The 24,234-nt window shown below is 37.7% G+C and overlaps 1 protein-coding gene across 3 annotated transcripts; it reads right to left on the reverse strand.

Annotated features, from left to right (window-relative positions):
- Positions 1–9,802: 9,802 nt before the first annotated feature.
- RNF2 (ring finger protein 2) lies at positions 9,803–23,141 on the reverse strand. 3 transcript variants are annotated; one of them, XM_072420111.1, is made up of 8 exons: positions 22,711–23,141; positions 19,861–19,896; positions 18,183–18,274; positions 17,935–18,095; positions 16,605–16,820; positions 14,256–14,528; positions 13,511–13,682; positions 9,803–12,153 (listed from the first exon to the last, which is right to left on the reverse strand). In XM_072420111.1, the coding sequence occupies exons 3-8, from the start codon at positions 18,267–18,269 to the stop codon at positions 12,052–12,054; spliced, it is 1,011 nt and encodes a 336-aa protein (XP_072276212.1). In that variant the 5' UTR covers positions 18,270–18,274; positions 19,861–19,896; positions 22,711–23,141; the 3' UTR covers positions 9,803–12,051. The 3 variants fall into 3 exon arrangements, with proteins under 3 accessions (XP_072276212.1, XP_072276211.1, XP_072276213.1); XM_072420110.1 differs by having other exon boundaries at positions 22,778–23,140; XM_072420112.1 differs by lacking the exon at positions 22,711–23,141 and having other exon boundaries at positions 19,861–21,397.
- Between the last annotated feature and the right edge of the window lie 1,093 nt (positions 23,142–24,234).

Genomic DNA, 24,234 nt, shown 5'->3' on the forward strand with positions numbered 1-24,234 from the left:
TTACCAAGTGGGTATGACCACTGTATTTTCCCATGGAGAAGTAAGAAAGGGTGCTACTCTCTTGTCCTCCACCCTACTCTCCATAGAACAGGGAAATGCTGAGCGTTTGTTTTCTTATTATTGTAAACAATCACGATCAATCCTTTCCAGGGACAGAAATCTGACATCTGTACAAGGCTTCGTCACAGTCTTCTTCATATAAAAATGCTGTTACTCTTTTATAAACTGTTCACTAAATAGAAAGCCATTCAATATCCCTGCTATGCTATGTATTGCATATAGTATGGGCAAAAAACTGCAGGGGAAAGTTCTACCGGACTGAAGGAGAGTATTGCAGTCAAAGCATATTCTAGGCAAATTGTTAGGACAAGAAAAGGGGGAATGCAGTGATGACTCTTGGTAAACCTGGCTGAAAATTTTAAAAAGGGAATTCTACTAGAATGTTTTCAGTGACGGTAGAAGGTTTTCATTACTTTTTACCATGTAGTAGTACTTGGTCATCCTGCCATGAATGGTACTTCCTCTAACAGGTAACTACATCATGGTGGTGATGGTGATGTCACAAAAGAAGAGGTGGATTTTAGTTAGGAAATAATTTATTCACCAAGAGGTTCTTTGAATAGTAACGGAGGTGAAAAGACCCTGCATTGAAAAATGATGAAAAGAGAGAGATATCTGCCTATCTCTCTGTGCTAAAATACTTAACAGATGATAATAAATCCTTTGCAGAAAAAAATAGACTGGTGTCTTCTCTTGGACTCCAAAAAAGGGGGGAGAATGTCATCAGAACATGTTTTGCTCTTTGAAAGATTTCCAATTTACAAAAAAAGTTTTGGTTTTTTTTTCTGACATTTGGTAACAGGGATGTAAGTACAAAATTTTAAATCACTAAATATCTTTGAACTTAAAATAATGGGTTGAGTTCTTCTTTAACAAAAACTTATACTAAATTAAAATAGGTCCTACTTAAAAAAAAAATCTTTACATTTTGCAAATTTTACATTTTTTTACAAGGACTTCTGCTTAGGGGTATTCTCACAGCAGCAACTATGAAATGTTACCTCATTTGACCGCATTTAATGGTTTACATTGTAGCTAGCTAATACAAACATATCTGTACATGTAACTTGGGTTGTAAAACTATAAAACTCAATTTATGAAGCACACCTTTTAAACTTTCCAGTACAATCTACATTTACAATGTACTTCTTATTCTCTCAGAACAAAAAGTCCCCAGCATAACTGCTTACCATTTAGAACTTTTCTGTTTTTGATATGTGATCAGTACTACAGTGCAATTGTATTTAGATCATAAGTCATACTCCTATTAACTGCATGATTTCTGTTCTGATAATACATATGTGCTCAAAAAACAATGTAAAGAATGGTAGGTAAATTAATCATAGCATTATTGTCAAAGTTAAACAATGTATACTGACACTGTTCTGGCAAGTGTGGGGTCTATTACCTTGTGTTATGAAAGGGTAAGAATAAAGAGTATTGAGGTATATGTCAACCAAAATTAAAGGAGTTGGTAGTAATATTAGTCATCTGGACCCTATAAAAGGTAAGTGCACTCTGATGGAATATGGTGAAAGTTTAGACTGGCAGCGTAGATGGCCTATGTGTAGATGGATGGTATATGTCCCCAACCAAGGAGTGCCACTACGAGCAACTTGGCCAAACACACAAGAATGTCTATGGGTTGTTAATATTGCAGGGGTGCTCCTATATAACCTAATTATTGAAAATAATACTTAACATAAAAGTTGGATCATTTGTATGAGGACGTTTGCCAATTTTGCAAGCTTAAACCCCGTATTTTAAGGCATTCAAAAGAATAGCTGTCTGTTACTGGCTCCAGGTTTAATCTCTGCCATTTAGTTTGGCTAGCTTTTTCCTTATAAACCCTCAGGTAAGTAGAATGTATGTTTTATTTATATTTGGCTATATATATTTACACAGCTGATCTGTATACTAAAATAAATTATTTGCTAAGTTACTTGCAGATCCAGTGCAGGAGCACAGAAGCATTCTAGCACAGAAACAAGGATCTCGTTTTAGATTGTAAACTGTTTTGGGTAGGGTTTTCCTTCCTCCTGTGTCACTGTCTGTATCTGTAAATCATTTGCACCCCTTATTTAATGTACAGCACTGTGTAATATTTTGGCGCTTTATACATACAGTTTGGTCATATTATTAATTGCATGGGAATTAGAACTTGGAAAGAAGCTGGTGCAGTATCACTATAAAAGTGCTGTAAGTCCAGCTAATGGACAGAATAATTTAGTCACCTGTATAGAAAAAAGGGGCACGTACCTGTAGTAGGAAGTGCTGACCACACAGTTCTGGCACTCCGAGAACTACATAGCCACTGACAGCTGGAGATTTTACACTTATCATGAAGAACTAATAATCATCATGGCATCGATCATGTGATCACCCTAACAGGCAATCATTGTGATGACATTCATATTTGTTTTTTACAAACATGCTGATTAAAGTTGTCACTTTGCCCCTCTCATTAGGTACTTACTATTCAGGGAAATTGTTTATATTCCAATCTTTTTATTAGGTTTTTGACAAGTAAATTTTACAAGACATTTTAACAATAACATCTGATCTGGACATTGAAACAAACAATGATAACAATGGAGGGTAAAACAAGACATCAGTACAGATCAAATTTTACACATTTCCCCCAAATAAGGAACCCAGAACCCCCATCCTATGTATGATCACCTATGAATTTTATAGCCTTAGTTTAATCCAGGATTTGCGTCAGCTGTCTTTACAAGCCTAGTAAAAATAGAACTGAACTGGAATACACATGAGGGAATAGGGGGAGAGGGGGGAGACTTTCATGCTAATACATTTCTAATTGGGATTATGATATTTAATTGGAAGGATAATATTCACTGAGTTATATTCCACCCATGGGTCAGAGAAATTGTTTAAACAAAATACCAAAACAGCTAAGGTACTGCTGGAACACATTTATAAATGCTCCCTAAAAATGGCAAGTCTTCACTTTTTGAGGTCAGGTGCACTTTAAAATATATCTGATTATAAATAAAGAAGCATTTATGGTTTTAACTAACATGTTTAATGACACGTGTGCTTGTATGCTGTGTATCTGTGCTTGTATAAGTTTGGGTTAGAACCCAACCAGTTTTTTTAGGTGTGTCCTTGCTGGCAATGTTCACCTTTCCTGTTTGTCCTGGTTTCCATCATCACCAAAACAGAAATAACGAGAAACCCAACATTTTGTCATCTGAAGGGAGGAGAGTTTCTTACAATTGTGTATGTGTAAAAAAAGAAGTAAAAGAAAATTGCCTCAACCAGTACGAGTTTTAACCACTCCCTATTCTATCCAAAAAACAAAATAAAACATTTGCCTATATTTATTTTTATATTTAACATTTTTATATTTTCTAGTTTGCTAGTACAAGCCAATGTTCTTTTTACATTCAATATTATTAATCTGTCAGACACCTCATTTTTAAATTACCTAGCATAAGGACTCATTTACCACCATGTTGTGGTAATACATCATTTGCATATTGCTGGAATGCGACACTATTCATTTGAATGTTTCAAAATGCACCATAAAATTGCAGGAAGCAAACTTGTGTGTTGAATTGTGTTACAGTTTGGAATGACGTGTCCAGTGTATTGCATTTTGGAAAGCACCAGCCTTAAGAAACATTGGTAACATTGATATCTTTAATATGTCCCTAGTACACATTTATTGTGGAAAACAAATAGGCAATGTAAGGCCCTGGTCAGCAGCAGTACTCACCAGACACCAGTCCCCCAAATTAACGCCTGAGTCTTCACCTTCAGCAAGTCCCTGGTTGTGTTTCCCAGCACATAGTTGCACCCAGGACTTTATGAGCAAGGGATGAAGTCTGGAGATGGGCTGGCAGTGGTCCAGGGGCCCACAGATTAAGCGGTACAAGAACTACAAGGCAAACCAACAGTATAAAGCCAAGACAAGGTACAGAGGGGTCACAAGCAGAGTCGCTCCAGCACTCACTCCAGCACTGATTAGCCCAGCTAAATGCTACAACAGGCATAGAGCAGTGGGAGCAGAGGGGCTATAAAACCCCAGCAGCCAATAGCAGCGCAGGACTGAAATCAGGAACTACTCAACAAAATCCCCTTCTGCTGCACAGTCTCAGAGCAGGGGAAGCAAAGGGGCCATTCACATCCAAAGGGAAGCCGGAGATGCCCCCTACCCCCAGCTTCCATTAGTGCTCATTTACACATCTATGTCTATATTTTAGTAATTAGAATGCTTTGCACTCACCAGTAACTTGCAGAGTTATTTCTGGAAGTAGCTTCCCCCCAGTCGATCACAAGCATTCTGAATGAAGTACACTGCTAATATTTGAATATTCAGATATGTGTTTGAACAAACAATCCATTGACTCCCGAAACCACAGCAGATGGTACTAAACTAATGCTTATGCTCTGCAAATAAAACACACCCATCCCTTGCATCCCTCATTATACCTGCTTCCGGCAGCCACAAATGCCCAAACCAAAAATTATTTTTTGTCATGACTTTCAGGTTTTCTTTCCAGAATGTGGAAACCTCACCCTGTGCTGTTTGCATTTTTCTATAATAAAAAAAAACACCTGTAGGCAGTATGTTCAATCCAGCACAATTGTCAGGGCACGCTCACACAAGACAGTACCTTGCTCAAAGAAATAATGTGCTGTTTAGAATTATGAGACAACAGTAGGGATAATGTGTGTTGTGCTGCGTTGTGTTTTGAAGGTATGTTGGGTGCCATTCACAATGAAAAGCACTGCAGCACATCAACATACAGAGGAACCATTACTTTGTGTTACCACAATAGCATGGTGTGAATGGTCCTGTTTTGTGTGAATACCTAATATAGCAGTTGCATTTGTTTTAAGACATTTATTTCTAAAGTAAAAATCTTTAAGACAAAACGTTCTGGGGTTAGGTCTAAGGTCAAAACTTTTTTTTTTTAGTTTTGGATAAAGTGGGGTTAGCTATCTTGTCAAATTTTTACTGTCATCAGTGTCCCCACCGGGGCGGTTATCTGTGTGTGGAGGTAAGTTTACCTTTTAAAAAATCTGGGATTTTCGAAAATCTGGTGCACCTCAGGTCCGGAGGTTTCCTGTACTATATATTATTTTTTAATTTATACCAATATTAGAAGGTAAAAAAGAAAGTAATCCACACCCATCAAAACAGTAGATTTATTGTACAGTACAATGAACACACATCTGTCCCATACCTCAACCACTTTAAATTTCTTAAACCCCTCTATCTGACATTCAATCTATTTAACCCCTTAGCGGTATTCCCGAGTGTGACTCGAGGTGGATTTTACTTGCAAATAGCGGTAATCCTGAGTCACACTCGGGGTAGCTTTAAACTAAAAAAAAAACCCACTTACCTTGCTCCATTCTCGTCCCCCGTCGTCCTGCAGGTCCTGGGGACACATCCTTCCTCCTCGATCTCCAGACGGCGAATGCAGCGACGATCTCCGGGGTTCAATAATTTTTATTTTAATATTTTTTATAGGATTCAATACAAAATAGCTGTATTGAGTCTAATACAAAGAAATATTCATGTTTAAATATTTAAAAATGTTTTCAACATATTTTTGTGTTTTATTTAAAGTTTATTATTAAACATAATAAAATGTAATAAATATTGGTGAGTTATGCCTAAGAATTATGGCCTACAATGATTGACCCTCGGCCTGATCCCACATAGTCATAGAAGAATGTATAATTTGTAGAACCTGACTGAACTGTCACAGGGAACTTGTTGGAAGCCCTAAGGTAACAATATAATAATTCTGAGACAAAGAACACAATACTACAACCAAGTGTAGCCTAAACCAAGCTGATGTGGCCACAAATAGGGATTTCACTGGCCCTCCAACAGGCTAGGTCAGACAGGACCTGAAGGGGTGCCAGTGGACTGGAGGTCTCACTTTCATAAAAGAAGGGAAAAGAAGAAAGGAAGGCTTGGAATCCCCTGAGTGTAGGATAGATCTAGATCCAGACCAAGAATGGCACACATGTGGAGTAAAAAAGGATAAGAGCAACCAACGGAATCCCTTTCAAGACTTCTTTCCCCAAAATATAGGTTCTGCTAACTTTTATTTCTGATGACCTGATCCAAGGTACATCCAAAAATATTGTGTGTCTATGATTATATTAATTTTAGCTGTACAGTGGTAGGCAAATAGAGCTGAGGGTAGGAGACAAGTTAACTCAAACAGCTGGTAGCAGAGTATGGTGGCCAAAGGTGACCAGGAAACAGTAGTTGAGCAGTAGAAAGCTGCTTCCTCTGTGATAATGGCAGGAAAAAATGTGCAATGTGCGTGCACAACACACCAACAATATGATGTTAGAACTCCATTCCTTTAAAATTACCCTTTTGGGAGTAGAACCAGTGAAGTGGCAGGATATTTATTCCAAATGGCTTAATCACTTAAGTGGCAATGCTAGTGGCTCCTTAAAGCTTCTCTTAGGCATCTTTAATCATAGAATGATCTGGAAAAAAAAACCCAGCACAGAAAAGGCATTTCTAGGCTGCTCTTTCCAGTCCAGTAGTCCAGAAAAATGTGAAAAAAAAATTAAAAATTAAAAAAAGCAGAGCTGTAGGAAAAACATCCATCCTCCTAGAATACAAAATAAAATAAAAATAAGGTATGCTGGTAGTAGAAAGGGTTATTCTACCTTCTCTGCCAAAGATAAAGCCACCTACTTTAAGACAAAATTGACAAATTCAGACATGATGGGCTGGATCACCCAAATTCACTGTTTAAAGTGTATCCTCTCCAGCCTTGGAGAGCTTTAATAAATCAGACCCCATGTCTCTGCTTACTGTGCCTCTCCAATCATATCTACCCCTCCAACTTATAAATCATCACTCACTTTCCTCTCTTCTATCATCATCTCCATCCACTACTGGTCTGCTTTCAATAGTAATTCCTCCTCCCCGGACCGCTCTCTTTTGTCTGTAGATCTCCTCTCTTGATAGTCTCTTATCCTCCATGTTTTATATTACCATCTGTATGCTGATGACACTCAAATCTATCTGTCCACCCCTGACCTGTGTCCATCAGTCCTGGACAAGGTTTCATGCTGCCTGTCAGCCATCTCATCATGGATGTCTGACCGATTCCTGAAACTCAATCTGGAGAAAACAGAACTCATCACCCCCTCCTCCATATTCCAAATCTCCCCCTGACATATTTCTAACTGTTGATAAAAATAACTGTTATTCATCCCTCCCCTCAGGCACATTGTCTTGGCGTCACCTTTGATTCTGCCCTCTCATTTACCCCCCATATTCATAAAATTTCCAGGTCTTGTCACTTTCACCTGGGCAACATCTCCAAAATTTCTAACTTAGAATCATATTCAAGCTCCTGTGCTTTGCCTTTAAATCCCTCCACAGTATTTGTCCCACTTACCTTTCTGACCTGATAAATGCACCCCTAGCCGCTCTCATCATTCCTCCAATGGTCTACTAATGACTTCCTCTCTCACAACCTCATCACACGCACGGCTCCAAGACTTTTCTAGTGCTGCCCCAACTTTCTGGAATGGTCTTCTTCTTCCTATTTTGCTTGTTCCTACTTTCTGCTCATTTAAAAGAGTTCTTAAAACCCATCTTTTCAAACTCACCGACCCATCTTCTTTTGCCTCTTACAACCCTTACTACTTGGACACCATCCCAAATCCCCCCTCCTATTGTGTGCTACTTCCTTCAACTCTTAGATTGTAAATGTCACACACAGAGAGACAGGACCACTAGGGGGTGCTATGGCTTGCACGGAGGTGGTGTGAGCCCTGAGTAGGGCCAAGGCACAGAGTCTAGGCAGTAACCAGGTTTTCTCCAGCACCTCTGATGGTGAGGATGTTGAGCCGCTGGTTACTTCTAGGTTGTGGTCCATGGACACACCAAGGTGGGCAAAACACAGTACCAAATCAAACAGGTACGCAGCACAACAATTAGCTGCTCCACACCTAAGGTTTGCAAGAGGCAGAAAGTGGGAACCAGTGACCAAAGATGACATTTGGCTATTTCTGGGCTTAGTGATAATTCAGGGAGTGGTAGTGAAACCCAAGCAGAAGTGGTATTGGTCTACTTATAAATTACTTGCCACGCCACTGCCACTGTTATGGTAAGCACAAAAGGTGGGAGGACACAAGTAGTGATGGACTACAAAAACACTATGAGAGGTGTTGAGAGCTGACCTAAATATGATATTCTACCCAGCAACGAGGAAACTAAAAAATAAAATAAATAATTAACTAAACTAATAAAATAAATACTATAAAAAAATCTTCAGGCATCTTCTTGAGCAATGCTTGTGGAATGCCTACATTCTGTTCAGACAAAAGAGTGACAACCCTGCGAGTAATTTTTTCTTCATTTTCGAACGTTTCGGAATGTATTTTAGTGAACCACCAAACACCATCAATGGCTGTGAATAGAACGTCTGACTGGTCGTCACTACATGGACTACAACCCACCAACCGAGAAAAAGTCAGCACCTACAAGGATGTGTGTGGTTTGTTGCTCGAACAGAGATGACAAAGAAAAGAAAATCAGAAAGGGAACCAGGTTCCATTGTCCTGATTGTGACGTCAGACTTTGCGTAGTACCATGTTTAAAAATGTATCATTCCCGGGAACTCTACTAGACCAATATGCAGTGTCTAGTAATTTACCAATAATATTGCACCCTTGTTTGGACAGATTTCAGTGTTTTTGATCTGATTATGTTATTAAATTAAATATATTGTTATTATATTATATTTTATAATTATTACTTTTTTAAAAAAGCCTCTTTTTGAATCCTTTCTCTTTTCCTTCCGTTATTAGATTATGATATTAAAGCTTGGCAACCGTATCACCTCTATTTAAAAGTTCCCTCAGGTACCCTACTCCCTTTATTTACATAATTATTTAACATAATATAATTTATGCTTTGTGTTTCAAACTTTATCATACTCAGGAGTTGTTCCTAAAAATTACAGGTCTACAATATTAAACAACAAATTTCCATGCAAAATAATGTACCGCTTTGACATTCAAAAATACTGACATAATCAGACTGCCAGGGAGGTTAATGTACAGTGCTGCATAATATGTTGATAGTATATAAATACTGTTTAAAAAGAATAATAATTCTGGGATGGCCTTTACCTTTTATGACAGTGTCTAATCCACCTACAGTGGAAAACATACCCTCAAGGTACCAGACTTTAGGACTCTATGTTCCTAAATTGATCATAGAGGACAAAAATGGAAAATCCGATAAATACTCCTGCACTCTACAAGTGAACTTTTATGAGATTTTGGAACCCTAGCACCCCCAGGAGGGATGTTATTTGCCTAGGTATAGGGATTGGAAGATGAGAATGTTACTTTTTTTTCATAATTGATAGATGGTGATCTAACATACACCTTTTAATTACTTGCTGCATAATGCAAAGTGTCTTTTAAAGCACAGGAAAGTAGAAGAGCAATACTTCATTTTTTATATGAAATCTTAAACAGTCTGAGGTCTCATTGCATTTAAGTGCTTAATCTGAACAGAATGTTCCATTATACAGCTAAAAATGCACTACTTCGACAGATCTATCTAAAATCGACCCTATATTTTCATGCATACAAATTTTATGTTATCAGTGTAATGTTTACCTGAAAATAAATAAATAGCGTGACAAAGTATTTGCATATATTGGACTGCAAATAAGTTTCTGTGTCAATTCAATTCAGTTAAAAAATGTTAATTGGTAAACATCATCATTCTTTTTATTTAGTCCACAGTCCTTTTTTAATTTGTAAATGAAAAATACTTTATTTACAATGAAACTGTCTCCTATACTGTACATGTTATACTGACTATACCAGACTTGTTTAAACAAGTATATTTGCCAAAGCCAAATGGATAATATAGAGACAAACATGCCTACAGGAACTTCAAGACCATGACTACAAGTGGCACCGTAAAATGCTGTTCAGTTTATTTTTAGCATTGCATTCCCTATTTTACCATTATCAAGTGTATTAAAGTGGAACTCTAGGCTTAAATGCAAAATGTATGAACACGCAGAAGAGGTATACTATGGGCCTGATTTATTAAAGCTCACCAAGGCTTGAGAAGATGAAAGTGTATCAGGGAAGCAGGGAGATCCAGCAAACCTGGAGTGGATTTTTTTGTTAGCAAATGTATTCAATCCTGGATCAGATCCATTCCAGGTTTGCTGGAACCCCCATGTTCGCTGATGAAAGTGTATCTTCTCCAGCCTTGGGAGAGATTTAAAAAATCTGGCCCTATGTATGTACTGCAATAAAAAATTATAACTTGCCAGTTTGGGATCCCCTCTGCAATGCATGCTAAGCTATAAATGAGTTCTTGCGTAGGCAGGAGAAGGCTGAAGTTGCAGACTCAGGAAGAGCCTGGGAGATGTCGGGGCAAACGAGAAAACTTGCAAATATCACATTGCTAGAGGTTAGGAGAGTACAGTTCCACTTTTTTGAGGCAAAAGCCTGTTTTTCAACAATACTTAACTGTTTCAAGGCTGCAATATGGAAAATGAACTAAAGAATGAACAGAGATTGGAACTGCTATAGAAAAACAAGTGAACAATAACTTCAGTACATTCCACTCTGTATCCTTTTTGTGCTTGAATATATTTCTGAAATGATCATTTACTGTCCATGTGTTACATTTATAAAAAAACAAACTAGAATTACAATTATAAAAAAAGGGTACAGGTATAGTGTATGTAAAACCCTAACAATACCATCTCTTATTTTCTCCTTTTTGGTACTGTAAATAATATATTTTTAAGGTTTTGGTAAATTTGTTGAATAAGTAAAAACAATACCAGTTAATCTTCCTGTAAATCAGCTGTAACTGCCTATGCTTCATTAACAATTACATAAGTCTGAGAACCATAGAAATCTATCCTACTATTTATTGGAGAAGGGAAGGTTTCAGTAGACCTGACTTGTTGTCCTGGTACAATAGGCTTAGTAAACCCCAGGACAGGAAGTGTATTACTGGCAGATTATTAAGTAAAGAAAAGCAAACCCATCCCAACAAAACAGAAAATAATGCAGCCAAAGCCTCTAAGGACTTGTATGCAGCAATATATTACATTTTTGCATTTGAGTTTAACAGATCTTCTTTTGCTCCCAACCAGATACAAATGTGACAGTTTCTACCACAGGCAAAAAGAAAATAGTTTATGCATCACCCTCTAGAACCTGTAAAACAAGATACTCACATTACCTTCCAATCCTCAAAAAACTGTCTGTTACTGTGGGTACTGGGCAGAATCTGTAAACTCATACTGTGTCCTGAGTAAATACAGGAGCGGTTATAGTTATTGAACTGAGTTTAGCACCAGAGGTGGGAGACACGGCTGAGTGAGATATAGCACAGGATTTAGCACCAAAGGAAGAAATGGGGGTAACAATATACTTACACATTTGTATACTGCAACCTTTCACGTAATACGAGCTGTAAAACTGTACTGATAGCTGCACCAACATGCTTACAATGGGCTAATCTTACCCAGTAGCCCTATCTCCAAAACATGACTACCAAGGTTATTTTTTGCAGGGTTTATATATTCTTGACAACTGGAGAAAAAGCATCTAATATCTATAGGTACCTTAATATCTTTGATACCACTAGCTTTAGTACATATTGATCATTTCCAATGCTCATTCTGATGCTACCTTTGTTTTCACAAAAATTCATAGCCATCAAGTTAAGACAAAATATTAAATAAATAAAATATCCATAATACATAAAATCACAGTCCTCATCTTCCAGGATTACAGATCACTCAAGTTGTAAAGGGCTGTATTTAACACATTATCCACATCATCATATTTTCTTTTCTTTTGTGGACAAATTCCCAGACATCCTTTGAGAAAAGAGAGAGATGCCACTTGATGAAGTGTACATGTAAGTTTGTCTTTGAAATAAGAAAAAACTCCTTTTGAAAAGAGAGGTCCAAATTATTTGTGCTCCTTGGTGGGTGCATAGTAGAGTTCCATTGGTTTATTTACCTTCCAGTACTTTTCACTGACCAGTTCCAGGGAAAAAGAGCCATTTAAAACCTAAAAAAAGAAAATATTACAGTTATCTGTATTAGTTATCAGGGTGTAATTTTCTTTCCAGCAATGGGCCTGATTTATTAACGCTCTCCAAATCTGGAGAGGATAGACCAGGGGTCCGCAAAGTTTTTTGGCCACTAGGCCATTTATGGGGTGGGCGGGAGCACACTAAACTGAACCCGCCCTGATGGCTCTACCCCCACCAGGCAACACCCCCTGAAGTGAAATCCCTCTCCTCCGTATGCATTACATGCATTATCTTCAGGGAGGTTTCCCTATTTACCGTGGCAGCGGAAGTATCAACGCCAGCCGCAGTAAATGTGGAAACAACTGATAGGGGGCGGTAGTTCCTAACGCTCCCTGGCCGATGCGCTGGTAACCCATGGCTCCGGAGCCAGGGGCCGTTAGGCCGGAACGAAATACAGGCTAGACCGTATCTGGCCTAAAGCCCGGAGTTTGCCAACCCCTTGGATAGACTATCATGGGAGAACCCAATTGATTCAGCAAACCTGGATCTAGTCAAGGAACTGACTAATAAAATGACACATTATGTAGTTAGGCAGCAAGTAATGTGGGAATTACAATATACGGTGAACACTGCAACTAAAAACTCAGATAAAATTCTGAATATAAAGAATTGGTCTGAATTTTTAATATACAATAAATACAAGATAACCCTATTTAATGTACAGCGCTGCGTAATATGTTGGCGCTATATAAATCCTGTTTATTAATAATAATAATAATAATAATAAGATAACATATTAAAGTAAGCTGTTACTAATGAGCTAAAATGCCACAAGATGGCATCAGATACCAAAACCATCATACAGACTGTACTGTTCTTTGTTACTCCCTAAGTGGATCTCTGCTGCCATCTAGTGGTTAACTACATGTTGGCGCGAACTACATTAGCTGTCGTTACTGATTTCATTATAGAATAAACACTTTCTTTATACAGTTGATGTTTTAAAACATTTTATGATGATAGTGTTAAATACTGATATATGTCCTGCTTTTTCCTTGTTAAAGGGAGTTCTTTATTACCTGCATTGGCTTACTTATTCACATATTGCTATAAGTCATGGTTGTATTAATAAAATCACAATTAAATTAAATGGCATTTTAGGAAGGGGCTAAATGGCTGTTTCCTTCAGCAAACATCTTTGCAGTTTAAATAGTCATTACATATGTATTTTCAGTTTCCCTAGACCCCCCAAATAATAAATGGAATGCAGTTAGACAGGTAAAGCTGGAGAAGAATTTAGCAAATCTTCTCAACAGTTAGTTTAGCAGCAACATCTCAGGGTAAACCCCACTTATTGAAGAGCTTTTATAAGACAGAAGAGACATTACTTACTGTAAACTGTCCATTGGCTGTAGCAATGTATATAGTATACTGTTTTTCACTGGCAGCGTTCAGATTCATCTGGTTGGTGTCTCCTTTACTGCGAAATTCTTCAAGAGCCAATCTTACAGCAAGATACTTAGATAAGTGATCAACTGTAGCATTTCCAGAAGTCTTTATGTACCTTCAAGATAAGACCATTGGAAAGTGGGGAGTAAGAATCAATAAATACTTATTTTAAATCAATACTAAGACTGCTCTCTCTCTGCGTATTTCTGTAATAGTGGTATGGATATATTTGAAATATTAGTAATATTAGACTTAGATTTTGCCATTTAAAACATAATCCTGGGTTTCATACTTTCACCTCCACTTTCAAAGCTGAACTCCAGGCAGATATAACAAACAATGTAACTGTGTATTGAGTAATGCATTCCTAAATATAAGTGTAAAACAAGTAATGTAACTACCTGAAATAAACGTTGTATTGACTTTCTGAAATCCCTTTCAGCAGTAAAGTAGAAGCTACATAAGGAACCAATACAATATGCTACAGCGCTCATGTCTAGCAAGCAGCAAGCTGATAGGAGAGATGAGCCCATTTACTACTTTTTGCACAGTAAAGAGGCATTTACATAATTATTTATATCAGCATAGTACTATGGAGTGGCGGAAAAGGAAACTGCATAATCAAAAAAAGGTATTTTAGGTCATTTCCAACTAAATATTTTTCAAAACGCACATAAAATTATTTTACCGTGTCTGAGCGTTATCATCTTTCTCCATTAATGTTGGGTGAGGTCTGAATACCAACTCTATCTCGTTGGATCCATCCAACACAGGATCCATTGTTACAGTCTCATTGTTTGCGTCCAGCTCCAAACCAGAATCATCAGACGTTTTGGTCCTCTTGTTGCTGGGCCCAGCTTCTTGATTGCTGTGTACAGAAGCATTACTGCAGTGGGAACTGTCAGCGTTATCTTCTGCACCACTCCCATTTTCCACTTGTTGCTTCTTCCCCCTTTGTAACCTGTAATGCAATATTTATTCTCTTTTTTATCTGTAAAAATATGTTCTGTGAAAAACCATAAAGCAGCTGTCCTGAAGTGAACACATAAATCTGTCTGAAATGCAATGCTAGAGACTGATTAAACATTGACCTCAGTGATGAGAGAAGATGAAGAGAGCTCAAGATACACAATACCAAAAATGTCATATTTATAATTTTTAGTGTTATGTTTGGGTATGACATTGGTAAGGCTAACTGAACAAGGCAGGTGCTGAAAGGGCTTCCCCCACATTCCTTTCATGCAGTTAATAGTTTGTAGCTCCCAAAGTGTTTACATTTAAACAATTATTCCAAACTGGTTTAAACACTTATTGAAACAGTTATATTTTAAGTAACACTTTATCATGTTATTTAAATCAATGTATGTATGGAATCCAAGTTATATATTATTGATGTCTTTGTCTTACAAAATAGTATACACCATATATAATATTCATAGAGTAGTGGCTTGTTCACACAGACAATTGTAAAGTAATGCCCCCACCAGTAACAACCACATGTAAATGCAGCTGCCTCCTACCACTTTGCTGGCCTTTTGTCCTAGCAGATAAGAGGCAGCTGACAGGCAAAGGCATTGGTTGAAAAGGGAACCAAATGCAAGACGCTAAAAGTAGTGCCTAAATCTATAGGGTGTACTACAAATACCAGCTTGACCTACTGTGATTGTCTGACACTGCCTGCTACTGCTTATTATAGAGACACTCTCATTCATTACAATGAAAAGGGACATGGAGTAGTGGTAGATCAATGGGTGGCAGAGGGTGAGATCATTAAAAAAACAACTGTGTGAATAGGACGTAGGGCAATTTCTACTCACATACCATAAGTTCCACTATCTCTAATTACTACATATAAAAATACTGATGATTTATGCTTTCCAAAAATATTTTTATATTAAAAGAGAAAATTCTAAATTGTCTTACCATTTCGTTCTTCTCCTGCGCTTTTGTTTTTTTTCCAGAAGAAGAAACTGGTAAGCAGATTAGAATGTTCTCCTTTCCCTGTACACAGCACAAAACAGAAGATACCTAGAATAATTACCTGTGCATCAAATCTTAACTGGGATATATGCAACAGCATTAATTCAATGTGTCTGGAAAATCATTTACTTGATTGTATTTTTAAAAAGCAATAAAATGGCACATCAAACAATTAATGTGGAATATAAAAGTATGAATATACAAAGAAACAGTCTATAAAATAGATTTGAGAGTTTAAAGCTTGTCAAACCAAACATTTCTTTGCTTTAAAAGAACACGAGTAGGACCAGAACCCCTGTCTGATTTTTACTAATATGTTAGGCTTCCCCACATTGAAAAAAAAAGTTTTGGGCTTCACCTACACTTTAAAGCAGAACTAAAGTAAAAATAAAAAAAATCACACATACTTTAATCCCACAGATCTGTAGATCCATCAAGAGGTTTCTTCAATCAGGTCCCACGTCGTCCCGGCGCCAGGGGCACCATCTTCAGTCTTCTTCCTTCTTCTTTGTAAATCACCCAATCTCGCACTGTGCAGGCAGGAGATTGGGTGATGGGGAATAAAAAAAAACGTAGATGGGGAAAAAAAGATTGCCAATCTCATTGCGCATGCACTTTTTTTTCCCTTTTAAAGAAAAGGAGCAGAACGAGCAGCTAGAGCTTCCCAGGATGTGTGACGTGTCCCAGATTCTGTGCCATGGTGATCATGACAGAAATGGGAGATGCTGAACCCTTTTTTTTAGGTTTTTTTTAAGGGTTGTCTATCCTTTTATGTAAAATAAAAAATTTTGAGTTTAGGCCCACTTTAATATTAAATCTTTAGAAATTCAAATCACAAAGAGTTACTCGCTACGATCTGCTTCTGACTCGTAATATCTTTTAAGTTTGCTTTGTGTCAAGAAAAGTTTTAATATCTTAAGTTTGCTTTGTGTCAAGAAAATACAAAAAAAGGAAAAAAAAAAAAGAAAAAGATAGGAGAGAAACTAGGAATTTTTGGAAGTGTTTCAAGGGTTCCTTGGTTTTAAAAATATTAGGAAATGCTGGCATATGGTATTACCTGTTCATTGCTTGTATCTTTAGACCTTCTTCAATACTGTGGCTCAGTGCTTGCTGATTATTGTGTTTGCTGATTCTGGCCAACACTCTTTCCTGGTGAGCTTCATATTCATCTCTGCTTGGGTAGATCTTACTGATAAGTGCATCAAAGTTTGGATCTGGGCGCAATGATCTTTTGGAGACCAATTTTTTACGACAAGTTGGACATTCTTTATTTCTGTGAGGAACAGATAGGCCTTTGCTTAAAATACAGAAAAATATATACATCCAAATAATGTAATTCTTGGACTCCAAATACTGAGCTGCTTATTCCTTGGATTCTGCTCATGTAACTTTCCTATTTGTATATTTTATGTACAGAATTGTTAATATTATATTTAAGGTTAGCAATTGATAGGTTAGCAAAGGTTCAGATGGCTGTATGTTCTATATAATATGTTTATAGGTCAACTTCAACCAAATTTCTTTTTGTCTGTGCTGAATACACTGAAGAAGAGTAAGAAAGTCTAGGTTTTTACTGCTCTCTCTGTCCCCAACTTTTGCACTCACTTTTTGCTCCTTGGGGGCCAGAGGGACAGAATATAAAGACAAATGTCTGTAATGGGGACACAGACAGCGAAAAATTGTGCAATGAAGGTTTAGAACCTCTTTTTTCATTGCTGTATGAACTTTCCATTCCTGCTTGCTCCTATTTCTAATATTAAACTATGTACACCTACCTCAGATTATAGGCATTCCTCAAGGACGCTCATCAATGTGCCACAGTTGATTGATGAGTGACCAATTGGAAATGACCGACTGTTTACTCTATGCAGAAAAGCACAGCAGATGTCTGCTTACTAATCCTCCCCTAATTATAGAACAGAACAGCAAAGTGTGTGTACAGTGCTCATTGGTTCCTTTGTCACAGGAAACAATCATGAGGCTTTAGTGTCACAAAGAGAAAAAGAGGGAAATCTTTTCAATTAAAACTAAAAACCTCCTATTCTTCCCCATTCTTGTTTTGGCTGGAATTGAGCTTTAAAATGCATTTTGTAAAGCTTAGTATCATGTTCCTACTTACCATAAAGGATGCCAAGGCTATTCTTTAAAATAAATAGAATAATAACATACATTTTTTTATTGTTTCATCTGTACTCATTACTTTTAGATTGAATTTATCATTTAAATGGAAATGGATAACAACACAGAGAGCATAGCACTCACTGTATGGAAATGATACATAAAAAAAAATAAGAAAAACTTTTAATGGGGAGCTAAGGCTGCTTATCTGGTAGAGTCGGTGTCACCAGCCCTGGGTAATATAATAATGACAAATATGCCTTACTTACCCACTTCTGAGGGCAGTTATTATGCAGTCAGCACAAAACCTGTGAAGGCATTCTTTAGTTGTCATTGTGTTCTTTAGCATATCAAGGCAAATTGGACACATAAGTTCACTGTGCAAGCTTCTGGGTGATACTACTATCTCTAACCCATCTGTGATTGCCTCCTGTCAAAATATCAAGCATTCAATAATAAATAATAATAAACACATCATACAATAAAGACATCACTTCCACAAATCAAATGGGTTTACCTGCGGTGTCCTTTGTAGTTCATACAAACTTAACTCCCACGTTTTGCTTAGTGGTTGAGCTCCGTTGGCTTGCACTGTCTGAGACATGATAACTGAAATTCAGAAACAAAAATGGTTTACTGGTAGCCATGTCCAGAAACTCTATATATTCAACCATAAATTAAGAACAGCACAATATATGGTGCAGACCACTTACAATCCAGATGTCACAAATCAATACAGAAATTCATACATAGTACACCAATGCACATGGGCATCACTCCTGTTGTTTAATAAAAAAAGGTTTATTAAAGCCCTAAAGTACTAAACTCAAAATTTGTACTTTACATAAAAGGGCAGACAACCCTTTTATTTAAGGTAAAATTTTTATTTAACTAATATTATTTTGGATCAACACACCACAATCAAGACAGAATGGGAGTGCAAAGCCTCCTGGGGTACCTGTGTCACACATCCTAGGAGATTCTTGGCTGCTCCTTCTGCACATGCCCTAACCTCGGGCATACACAGTGAGATTGGCACTCTTTTTACCCCATCTGGGTCACCCAATCTTGCGCCTGTGCAGTGCGAGATCAGGTGACGCAGAAAGAATAACCTGGAAGAAGAGAGAAGATGTCGGCGCCCTGCACCATACTGAAGACGGATACTGGGACAATGCGGGACCCAAACAAAGAAACTTCCCGACTAAAAAAAATCATTCAAATTAGATTTGTTGGAATTTAAATGTAAAAAACAGTTATGGGGATGTAAAATGAGCTTAGTATATTGTTTATTAGTTATTGGACCTAGGTCTTCTGCTTTTTTATCTTCTGTTAGGTATTACATCCCAAAGTGCTCAGTCCTTTTTAAAAAGAATGCCTGTGGAATGTAAAACTTGGCTGAGACTATTTTTATTGGGTAAATGACTGGGATTTAGGAATATAGGAACAAAAAAACATGGAGTGGATTATGCTTTCAAATCAGATATTCCTAGGATGGTCAGTGTCCAAAAGTATGCTATAAATAAATGTGTTTCTTTTACACAGTTGATACGTTCCCATTAAAAGCCTATCTTTACTCTAGTCAATCATTAGGTCTGATCATTTTTAAAGACGTATGGTATTATATTCCAACTAGTAATATTCAGCTAATAACAAGGCAGAGAAAGGGAATAGCACATAGAAGACAGGCCCATTTCCAATACAATGATCTGAAATAAAAATGGAGAGAATTCTACAGCAACCAACCATAAAAGACGAACTGTTCTGGGTTCTAGACGGTTTGATTGAACATGTTGGTAAATATTCATGGAGTTGTATTGTGTGTACAAAAAATTTAGTAAATCCATTAGGAATACTTTTCTTTCTACCCTGGACAAAATGATTGGAAGGGCAGAATCTTATACATAAATGTACAGTGTTTTCAGACTTTTGATTGATTGAACAGATTGGTCAGTTGAGGGCCACATCAGTAGAGGATGTGCATGTGTGTACTGTGTATTAGGCACTACCTGTAAACTAATTTAGAGGCGAGCCAACAAGAATATACATAGGTAACTTTTACGATGCAATTGAAAAGAGTAAAACTATAATTATTCAAGTAAGACAAAGATGTGAAGACTGATGTCAGGATTATTCCCAGTGTGCAGTCCAGACATAACTAATAAGGGCTGGGACCTGATCATTTCTATTGCACTTACCTTACTTTATGTCAGAAAACTGACGCTTATATTAACCTAGAAAGTAAAAATAAATATTTAGCACAAATAAAGAAACATTTAAGTACAAGCTATACACATTGTAAAGGTTTTGGCAAATCATTTTTACAGATATATTTTAATGCATTGGATAAGAAGTATGTTCTGGCTTTCAGGCCGTTACACAGTTGTGATTACATAATAGACAAGTGCTGTAAAAAGAAACATTTCACTTTCCCTTCAGATGTGCAAATAACCTACAAAGATACAGTTAGAGATGCAACATTTACCACTTCCTCTAATTTGTGTGCAGACTCCTGGGTCAGCCAGCAAGTTAATTACCAAGGATAAATATTTTGGGAAATTCTGCCTGGAAACAAAATACTGTTACTTTTAATTCCAAAAAGGCAAATTTGATATTTTTTCCTTTTAGTTAAGGATGGCTGGCTCCATACAGAATTGTATTTTTAAAATAACATGACAAATTGGCTTGTTCAAAAATTGTATATATACCGGTATATATATATATATATATATATATTCTCTGATGAACATTATCTTTTGATAACTTAGTCTTTACATTGCATGTCGTGTTCACCCCTGAGGAAGTCTATCAATGGCGAAACGCAATAGAAAACAGAAGACTGCGATCATTTATCATATTCTGGAATTATTTCTTGTGAGTGGGGGACTATCATCTCACATGACATTTGTATAGCGCCTAAAACTGGGCTAAAATTTTGCCTAATATGTAATGTTTGTTACTACACATATATATAGTTTGTTACTACACAATATATATAGTTATACACTTCGGTCCTGCATGTCCTGCTGAAAACGTTGGGGGAACTTTCCAACAGCAACAAATATAAAATAGTAAAAGGCTAAAACTCTTTTTTTCTAATTTTTCTTTCCGTCTGTTACTGTTGCAAATTTTTCCTCTTTTATAATGTCATGAGGATGGAACTTTCACTCCAGAAAAAACTATGTGTCCCCACTAACTTTATTCCTAATTCCCAGTATCTTAAGCCAGGTACATAAATCCTAATGCACAGAATGTGAAGCCACATACATAATTTTCAATGCCCAGTATGTATAGCCCGCTACATCAATCCCAATGCCCAGTATGTATGACCAGGTACATCAATCCCAATGCCCAGTATGTATAGCCCGCTACATCAATCCCAATGTCCAGTATGTATAGCCCGCTACATCAATCCCAATGCCCCGTATGTGTGGCCAGGTACATCAATCCAAATGCCCAGTATGTATAGCCGGGTACATCAATCCCAATGCCCAGTTTGTATAGCCGGGTACATCAATCCCAATGCCCAGTTTGTATAGCCAGGTATATCAATCCCAATGCCCAGTATGTATAGCTGGGTACATCAATCCCAATGCCCAGTATGTATAGCTGGGTACATCAATCCCAATGCCCCGTATGTATGGCCAGGTACATCAATTCTAATGCCCAGTATGTAAAGCCGGGTACATCAATCCCAATGCCAGTTTGTATAGCTGGGTACATCAATCCCAATGCCCAGTGCTGTACACACAGCACCTCTTCTGTTCTATAGAGGCGGGAGAACGAGTGAGCAGCGCCCCACAGTGTTCTTTTCCATTGACATTCATAGTGGTTATTCCCAACTGGTCATTCATTGATCTGCCATGGCAAACTGATGAACAACATCGCCACCGACCAGTGTGCACATGTCAAATCTGGGCCTGGGATGACCGATCTGACGTGTGATGTGTGTGCACAGCTCTTCAAAGATTGGCGGGGATGATGAATCTTTGAGCCAAGTCTGTCTGGTATACACTAAACAATCTATTTGCACAATAAACAAAACATAGTTGTGGGTAGATCTCCAGGTGATTGTACAGAATATGGTCACCTCTGGCAGAATGGCATAGTGACGGGTAATTATGAAGTATTTTCTTTGCAGGCAGCTCCTATGTTCCTGTGTTATTCTAATGATAGAGAAGGCACAAAGGCAGCAATAAATGTCTTCCATGAATACCAAGCTACAATCACACTACACACACTATATGTTACCTAGGCTGAAACATCGCTATGTACAATGCGTTGTCATGTGACCTGGCACTGCCAGCGTGCCACAGTGATATATTCTTTGCTTTTAGTACATAGGACCTAATGCCAGCCGTACATTATGTGACTTCCTCTTTGTGTTATTTTCAGTCAATCCTTCTAATCATCTGCATCATCTGATCATTCAATGGAGAATTTTAATATATATATATATATATATATATATATATATATATATGCGTTCAATATTTCAAACACGATTGGTTTCACTAATATATCTGATTCAATGGAACACAAAAAGTGGTTCGGATTTTGATGGTTATTAAAAAAAAAAGGCAAAAAAGCCACCAATGCAATTCCAACATCCACAATAAACATGAAAATATCAGTGTATGATTGGAATAATGCCTGGCCGGATATACCGATCAATATATAATATATGGATTCAGATATATATAATGTATAGATAATATACAGATATATAGATAATGTACAAATATATAGATAATATACAGATATATGGATAATATACAGATATATAGATAATATACAGATGTATAGATAATATACAGATATATGGATAATATACAGATATATGGATAATATACAGATATATACCGGTAGATAATATACAGATATATAGATAATATACAGATGTATAGATAATATACAGATATATGATGATGACAATCTGTAATAAGCTCTATGAGAAAATAAAACCCGGTGACATTTACTATGATATAACATACCGATCAGCAAACACCGTGCGATCCTGACATATAATATATAACAATGACCCCCACCCGATCAGTAGATCTGTCTATGATGAGATCCGTGCAGATCACAGGAACAGATCCCGGCCACACTCACCGTGCAGATGTATTGTGTGTCGGTGCTGTATATGGATGCTGTGTATGGGTGCCGTATAAATGCTGTGTATGGGTGCCGTATGAGTGCTGTATAGGTGGTGTATGGGTGCTGTGTATGGGTTCTGTGTATGAGTGCTGAATGGGTTCTGTGTATGGGTTCTGTGTATGGGTGCTGTGTATGGGTGCTGTGTATGGGTGCTGTATGGGTGCTGTGTTGTCCCCGTCAGATGTCCGGCTCTTTGTGCTCAGCATCGGCCTCCGCCACACACAGGACCAGCAACGTCCGCAATGGCAGACGGGAAAATACCGCACTGAGTGAGGGGAGGAGAGAGAGGAGAGAGGGGTGGAAGGAGGGAGCTGATCAGTGTTATTGTGTTATCACATCTGTCACATCTCTGCACCGGGGCTATGGATCTCCTACACACAATGTAACAGAGACCCGGGGCTGCCACTCACCCGGCGTGTCCCGGGGTACCCTGATGTCTGCTATGGGGCCCCGGACTCCTCACCAATGGCTCCGGTGCGGGAGATATGGCGGGGGAGGGGGGACAGTGCTGGGAGGAGGCCTGAGACTCTGTGGTGGGGTAGATATGGCACGGTGCTGAGGGGTCACAATGACACTGGTGGGGTAGATATGGCATGGTGCTGAGGGGGCACAATGACACTGGTGCTCTATAAAGGGTATAAAGGTGTTAAAAGAAAGATCTGAAAGGTGCATTCGGATTCATGGAGACTTCATTAAAAATGTATAGAAAATGAAGTTCCTAGTTTATGTCTTTATGGTTGAGGCTCATTACTTGTCAAACAGTTGTAAATATGACATTGATATATGGTGGGGCCTCCTCATAGCCTGGTGTGGGATGATATTCGCAGATATAATTCTAGTGGGGGGAATACTGGGGTAGATGGAGTGTCAGGATAGGTACGATTGAGGGTTGGCACTGATATACTCCAATGTGAGGACAGAATGGAAGAATCGTCCTTTGTTTTCGGGGTATGCAGTGACTTTCCCCAGCTGCATATTTTACATCGGGGACATCTTTTTGAAATAAAGACAGAAAAACAGAAATATAATTAGTGTCTTCATAACATTTAATTCATCATCACAATCCTTCTCCTGTCCTGCCTCAAGGGGGTTCCATGATAAGATGAATTACGATGAAGGATTTATCATGCAATCATTATAATAAATATATAATGTATATGTGTATGTTGTAATGTTTACCCACATGTGAGTCATTATCCTAATATATATATATGGCCTAAGTTAGATGTCGGAGACATTGTAAGAACTTATTCCATAACATTTTGTGATATACCGTCCTATCTTCCTTCTCCCATATGTCTCCAAACTTCTTGAACACCTTGTCTACAAAAGACTCACCCATTACCTGAGCACTAACTCTCTGCTTTTGACACTGTTGATCACCCTAATAATAATAATATCCAGAAAGAAAT

The sequence above is a fragment of the Pyxicephalus adspersus genome, chromosome 8 (genome assembly GCF_032062135.1).
Source record: "Pyxicephalus adspersus chromosome 8, UCB_Pads_2.0, whole genome shotgun sequence".
NCBI lineage: Eukaryota > Metazoa > Chordata > Amphibia > Anura > Pyxicephalidae > Pyxicephalus > Pyxicephalus adspersus.

Bases quoted from the DNA above. Each gene is read 5' to 3' on its own strand.
- RNF2 (XM_072420111.1), bottom strand. From the start codon at position 18,269: ATGTCTCAGACAGTGCAAGCCAACGGAGCTCAACCACTAAGCAAAACG. The intron at 13,683-14,255 runs GTAAAATAATTT...CTTATCTTGAAG, and splicing joins GATGATAACGCTCAGACACG to GTACATAAAGACTTCTGGAA. The intron at 12,154-13,510 runs GTAAGTAATGTC...TTCTTTTTTTAG, and splicing joins CAGCCAATGGACAGTTTACA to GTTTTAAATGGCTCTTTTTC.